The following is a 6,916-nucleotide window of genomic DNA, read 5'->3' as shown; positions in this document are numbered from 1 at the left end:
GATTTTGATGATGATGATGATGATGATGATGGTATATCATATAATGAATAGTTTCTAGTTTCTATGATAGTTTTCCTTCTATCTAATATCAGAGTCAGCTTCGAGTGATAAAAACAGTCGTATAATATTTCACACAGAATACTTTAGAATTTCACACAAAATATTTTATAGAATTCAGTGGGTTCGCTTTGTGCGTTTATTACCGGACTGTCGTGCGCACAATGTCCCGCTTGGCTCGTTTAAATACGCAAATGAGAGGGCTGGATTGCGAGCACATTGGTCAAAGCCAGGACTTGATTAACATGCAAGTGGGTGTGACGTTTCCGCGGTTCTGCGAGGGGAGATGAATGGCTGGAGCAGCTCAGACGCGCATGGAACGCTGAAGGTGACGGATCTTCGCCGCGCTCAACATGCGCCACGGCACTAGCGCGTAAAAATAATCCCTCTGGATTAAACCACTGGCCGGGAAAAACATGAGCAAGATACGCAAAGGATCCTGCCTTATTATGGATGGAAAGTTCTGGGTAAGTTTTTTTTTTTTTTATCTTCTACTCCCAAAAGAATGCTTTATTTTATGATGGCACGCGCCTGTTAATCTGGATTAAAAGACTTTTGGATTATCAGGCAAAAAAAAAAAAAAAAGTTGTAGAAGAATTCTACATTCTCGTTTCAGGTTTCGGGATTCTAAGAATAAATCAGTGACTTGAACGCTGCATTCATTCCAGTTCCTATTTTCACACCAAATGCCTACATGTCTGTCATTCTGTCCTGTCAGTTTGAGTTTTTGTACAGGGTGGAAACCTCTGACTGAAGTGTTGCCTACATGTTGAATTGTGTTTGTATCTTATTAATCGTTCATATTTAAATCAATGACTCCTAATTAAATTCTTTATTAAAACAATTGTACCCGTGCTATTCATCTGAAAACCTTATAAATGCCTACAAATAAATTTTACTTAGAATGTACTGTATAGTAATCATAGTATTGTGTAGTATCATAGAAAGTATGATCATTCTTTTAAGCTTTAGGGACAGAAATGCAGGACTGTACCATTTGCTTCTTCATAGCCTATTTATGACCATAATTGAAATAGATGAATCAGATTGAACAGATTGGATATCTAACCTAGCCTAGTAACTTGTTTGTTGTTTACCTCTCAGTCACTACAGTCATGATACTGTAGTAGGAGGTTTCACTGTTACTACTACCGTCTGTCCGGCACCTTCTCTGGACCAGACGCTGCTTAGATTTTATATAAACCTCAACTATTTCATTTGTGAACCTCTTTCTCTTATTAAAGTGTTGATTTTTCTGTTGGTTTCAGGGATTTTGGATTCTACTGCTGTACACAAGTCCTCTATCATGTTTCTCAAAGTTCAGCCATCTTGTATATAAGATAAAGGAAGGCTTACCCAAGGGGATTCTCATCGGGTCTGTTGGAGAAGATTTGAGGTTGGATTTTTCTGTCGACCCCCCACGTCTGTTCCATCTGGAATTAAGGCAAAGTGGCTCTCAGTATGTTAATCTAAGCGAAACAACCGGGGAGCTTTACACTTCTGCTTTTGTGATTGACCGAGAAACTCTATGTGCAGAATCCTATGAGGGTCAAGGATGCATGATCTCTCTGGACGTGCTCATTCTGCCACAGCAGTACTTCCAGCTAGTTAAGATCAAAATCGTCATTGAAGATGTTAATGATAACAAGCCACATTTTCCAGTGGATGAGATCAGGGTGTCCGTTCCGGAAAACGCACCAGTCAATGCTCGGTTTGTGGTAGAGCAATCTGCTGTAGATCCAGATATAGGCATTTATGGGGTTCAGACTTACTGGCTGGCAAATGACTTTGGAGTTTTCACACTGGATGTTGAGCAAAATGAAGGGGGAGAGTTGACGCCTTTCCTGATCGTTACTGGGCCGCTGGACAGGGAAACGAAAGCGGAATATTTAACTGAATTCATTGCTGAGGACGGAGGATCCCCGCCATTTTTGGGCATTGCCACTCTTAGAATTATTATTACAGATGTAAATGACAACTGCCCCAAATTCAGCGAGACTCAGGTAAATGTGACACTTTCTGAAAATACCACAAAGGGCTTGCAGTTGGCTCGGCTCTATGCCTTTGACCCAGATCAGGGTACCAATGCTCAGATTACTTACGCGTTCAGTAAACGGGTCACCAGAGAAACTCGGAACCTGTTTCATTTGGATGAAATGACAGGGGTCATCACCCTAGCAGGAAAGATTGATTCTGACACTGGAAAGTTGTACAAGCTGGTTGTGCTGGCTAACGGGCAAGCTTGCATACCTGATATCGCTACCGTAACTGTGAAGGTTGTTAAAATGGTTTTGGGACCACTAGCCGTCATGCCCCGCTACATTGCTTTAGAGAAAGATGGTGTGGTTTCTCTGAGTGAATCAGAGCCACCCTTTACACCAATTGCTTTCTTTACCATAAAAAATGCGGACCCAAGGAAAAAGGTCACGTGCTTTTTGCAAGGGTCTGGACCCTTCCGACTCTTGCCATATAAAAATATGAACTATGAGTACTTGCTGGAGACTACCGATCCATTGGATTATGAAGAGCAGAAATATTATGAACTTACTGTGGTGGTCAGAAACACTGATGGTGTAGGTGTTGATACACAGGTGAAAGTGCAGATGCTGGATGATAATGATAATGCACCCATATTTAAGCAGTCAGTTATTGATATCAAGATTGAGGAGAACAACGCCCCAGAAACATTTCTCGCTAAACTCCAAGCCACTGATAAGGACAGCGGTAACAGGGGAGAGGTACTCTATCTTCTTGGGTCAGATGCTCCCCCAAAATTCCACCTTGATCGATTGACTGGGGTCTTGACTGTGACCACATCGCTTGACCGAGAGGAGAAAGAGACCTACCGGTTTATAGTTCGAGCAGTCGATTGTGGCACACCAAGGAAGGAGTCAATTGCCACAGTTTCAATCACCGTGCTGGACCGCAACGACAATAGTCCTCATTTTATCAATAAAGATTTCACCTTCTTCGTCCCAGAGAACTTCCCAGGCTTTGGGGAGATTGGAGTGCTGTCTGTCACAGATGCAGATGCTGGGGAAAATGGCTGGGTGGCACTATCAATCATCAATGGAAGTGATATATTTGTCATTGACACAGGACGGGGGGCACTGAGAGCAAAGACCTCACTGGACAGGGAGCAGCAAGGAACGTACTACCTCTGGATCGAAGCTGTGGACGGCGGGAAGCCTTCACTCTCTTCTGTCACCATGGTTACTATTTTGCTCCTGGATGTTAACGACAACCCACCAATGGTGCTGTTCCCCCAGTCCAACCAGTCCTATTTGCTAGTTCTTCCCAGTACACTCCCAGGAACATCCATTACAGAGGTCTACGCTGTGGACAGAGACACAGGCATGAATGCTGTCATTGCTTACAGCATCATCAAGCGAAGGGGTGGGGAACCAGGCTCGTTTGACATAGACCCAAATACAGGAAACATCACTCTCAGGAAAGTTTTGAGTGACCGGGGTCTGTACAGCCTGCTGGTCAAGGTCAGTGACCATGGCCAACCTGAACCACTGCACTCAACTATTATGGTCAACCTGTTTGTCAATGAGACCATCAGCAACGAGACATACATTCAGAGCCTCCTGACTCGAGAAGCAGATATCGGGATTGAGGAGGTCAGACCACCAAACAGGCTCGCCCAGAGGCCTGAGTACGGTGACCTGTTCCCCTGCAAGCTACTAATTATTGCCCTTATTACCACATGTCTGGGGCTTTTCTTTATAGTGGTGTCACTGACTGCATATATATGCTGTAAGAGCCAAAAAAATCATAAAAAGAAGAGATTGGAAGTAGAGATCCCTTTAAAAGTGAACAGTGACAGACAAGCCATGGACAGGAAGCTGATGGAAATTTCTAACATATGACCATGTCCCGTTACCCCCCCCCCCCTTAATAAACTATCTACAAATTTAAAATGTGCAGCTTCTCCAGACAAACAAATGGAGTATAAACTGAGAAAATTGTATATACTGTATATTTGATGTTTTGTAATTTTATGACAAAAAGACAAAATATATTTAAAAAACCGCTAAAATATGTTACATCAAAAGTGTGTCTAGTTTTGCAAATCCACATTTTCTCAAGCGCTTGACGATTTGACGCTGTATAATTTATTACACCTTACTAAGTAGTGCCCTTAGCAATGTGTCAAACTGCCTATTTTGTTACAGCTCAACTCATTCTCTACCGTCCAAGCACATGGTTGTGTTTTGAATTTATTAGTGAATATATTTCATGCATTTTACTGTATGTGAGTAAAAGACATGTCTATCAGGCCTGTGCGCTAGCCTTTTAGCGCTAGTCCACTGAACACCTGGATTTACAAGGTCAGGTTGAATTTCACATATTCTTTATCCTTCTCTACCAAAAAAAATCAAATGTCTATGTTTACATGTGCTTAACATGACTAAGAACTTAATACAAAGATCGATCAATCGGTGTCAATCTGGATGAAACGTCTATCTGATTGAAAGATACAGAAAATGTGGAAGGACTGTAATTTCAATTACATTTGAATCAGGATAGATAAAAAGATTCTGTGCATTTGTGTCGTACGGAATAACAATACATTTTATTATAAACTGTAAAAGATTGAAAAATGAATGAGATTGAATGTTATAAACAAACAAGGTGAAGGAGAGCAGGTTTAACATGCCGACCCAACGTTAGCTTAATGTTCGCTCAACTTCTTCTCATTGTTGGTATTATAATGTTGTGAAATGCCAATCATGGAATGCACACAACTTTACTTTGACCTCAGATTTTCAGTAGACATCTGCATTTGAAAAGAGTTCATTCAGATTGACATGATTGAAAATCTTTGCATGTGAACATAGCCAACGATTCATTCTGAGACCTCACGACCTTGTGGCGTGTAAGAAAAGCGTACATGCATATTAAAGTGCTTTATTTTCTTACCACAACTGCTATCCTTTTTTTTTTTACTACTCCTGCGCATTTTCTGTTATCGTCTTCTGTAAGTTGTCTTCTAGGATAACAAGCAGTGGAGTGGAAAGTGCTTAGTCTATTAAAACTGTTCCATTAAGAACCTAGTTTCCAAACAAAAACACCAAAACAGTCCAGTATTCTTATCTGATGCTGCAGTAATGCTTTAACAGTCTGTCATTGGGGGAAAAACAAACAAGTAGAAAGGACAAATCAGTGAGCGGTTTTTCTATCTGATACTGAAATTCATTTACACTAGAATTTTCTTCTGCAAACACTTGAAAGTGGTTAATCTACTATTGTGTGTTGTTTACATCCGATTTCACAGTTAAGTTCGGACATTTTACTTAAACCTGCAGCAGCCAGGAATAACAAACTGCCTTTAACTTTGGTTATCACTGAGCTCCAAAAGCATCTGTTAAGTGACAAGGTGCTAGCTTGTTTGCCGAGTATATGCAGGCTACCATCATGAGAATTCTTCCTGCGCCTCAGGGTTGTTGTCATCCCAGCCTATAAGTGCATACCAAAAGTAATTACAGTGTCAAGAATAAAATATTTTAGCACAGAGTATTTTTTTTTGTGTTCTATATATGTGACTGTATGGTTTCACAATAGATGTACAAATATCAAGACCACACAGGGTTTCATTCTCATGTTTCATGGTTGAGTCAAAAATGTGTTATATTATATTTACAGCATTTAGCAGACGCCCTTATCCAGAGCGACTTACTTTTTTTATCTCATTTTTATACAACTGAGGGTTAAGGGTAGTGTTATGTTCGTCAGACGAGACGAGACGAAATATGATCGTCAACAACCTTTTTTTTCATGACTAAGACGAGACGATGACAAGACTGCACCATCCTGTCGCTGCGCAGCTCTTTTATTGTACATGACAGCTTATGTCCCGATGACCGGTCTTTGCATTACGATTAAAAGCAGCATCAATAAAGTAAAAAATTTGATGTGCAGTCAAGTTCGAGTGAAACATATGTGAAACACTTTTTTACTGAAATGTTTATCGGTAATAATCTCAGTAATAATGTGTTATTTAAAAAAAAAGACTACAATTTTTTGACTAAAACTAGACTAAAATTAAAAGACTTTTTTTAGTCGACTAAAACGTGACTAAGATACCTTGAGTTTTTATTTGACTAAAACTAGACTAAAATGACGAGACTTTTAGTCGACTAAAACTTGACTAACAAAAAAAGATATGTGAATGACTAAATATGACTAAAACTAACAAGGACATTTGGCACAAGACTAAGACTAAGACTAAATTAAAAATAGGTGACGAAATTAACACTAGTTAAGGGCCTCGGTCAGGGGCCCTGCAGTGGCAGCTTGGTGGACGTAGGAATCAAACTCACAACCTTCTGATTGGTAGCCCAACACCTTACCCACTAGGCTACCACATCCCCTTGAACAGGGTATTTTTATTTTTTTTATTGAGTCAGTCTAAAGCTGAAGGTTTATGCCTAGTTGTTCATGGAGGGGCTGAAAGTCATTTCTCATGATGAGGAGCAGTTTATCCAGCATCCTGTCCACCAAAACTGACTCAAGAGAATCCAAATTGGTCCCAATGACCTGTCTAGCTGTGTTTAGTCTGCTGGTATCTCCTGCTTTGAAGAGCCTGAGCTTCCTTTGAGTCTGCTCTGTTTCTTCTTGTAAACTGCCTCAGTATTACACATCCAATCCAGTCTGATCTGGTCCAGGTGCAATCCAATGTAAAATACCTGTAAAATATTACCGTATTCTAATACGTTTCTGTTAGAATAGTAACAGGGATGCAATGATGCATGATCAAATTTTAACAATTCTTACCAGGTCAGTGGTGAAACCAGCTAATTGTATGACTAATCATGTACTGTAATTACATTTAGTATCGCTAGCATCATGC

At 40.3% G+C, this 6,916-nt stretch overlaps 1 protein-coding gene across 1 annotated transcript; it reads left to right on the top strand.

Moving 5' to 3' along the window:
* The first annotated feature begins 348 nt into the window (after positions 1-348).
* Positions 349-4,991, top strand: LOC132850965 (protocadherin-20). The gene is made up of 2 exons (XM_060877868.1): positions 349-524; positions 1,326-4,991. The coding sequence occupies exons 1-2, from the start codon at positions 474-476 to the stop codon at positions 3,930-3,932; spliced, it is 2,658 nt and encodes an 885-aa protein (XP_060733851.1). The 5' UTR covers positions 349-473; the 3' UTR covers positions 3,933-4,991.
* The last annotated feature ends 1,925 nt before the right edge of the window (positions 4,992-6,916 follow it).

The sequence above is a fragment of the Tachysurus vachellii genome, chromosome 1, assembly GCF_030014155.1.
Source record: "Tachysurus vachellii isolate PV-2020 chromosome 1, HZAU_Pvac_v1, whole genome shotgun sequence".
NCBI classification, from domain to species: domain Eukaryota; kingdom Metazoa; phylum Chordata; class Actinopteri; order Siluriformes; family Bagridae; genus Tachysurus; species Tachysurus vachellii.
The sequence above is the reverse complement of the archived record's forward strand: the minus strand, read 5'-3'. Positions and strand labels throughout refer to the sequence as shown.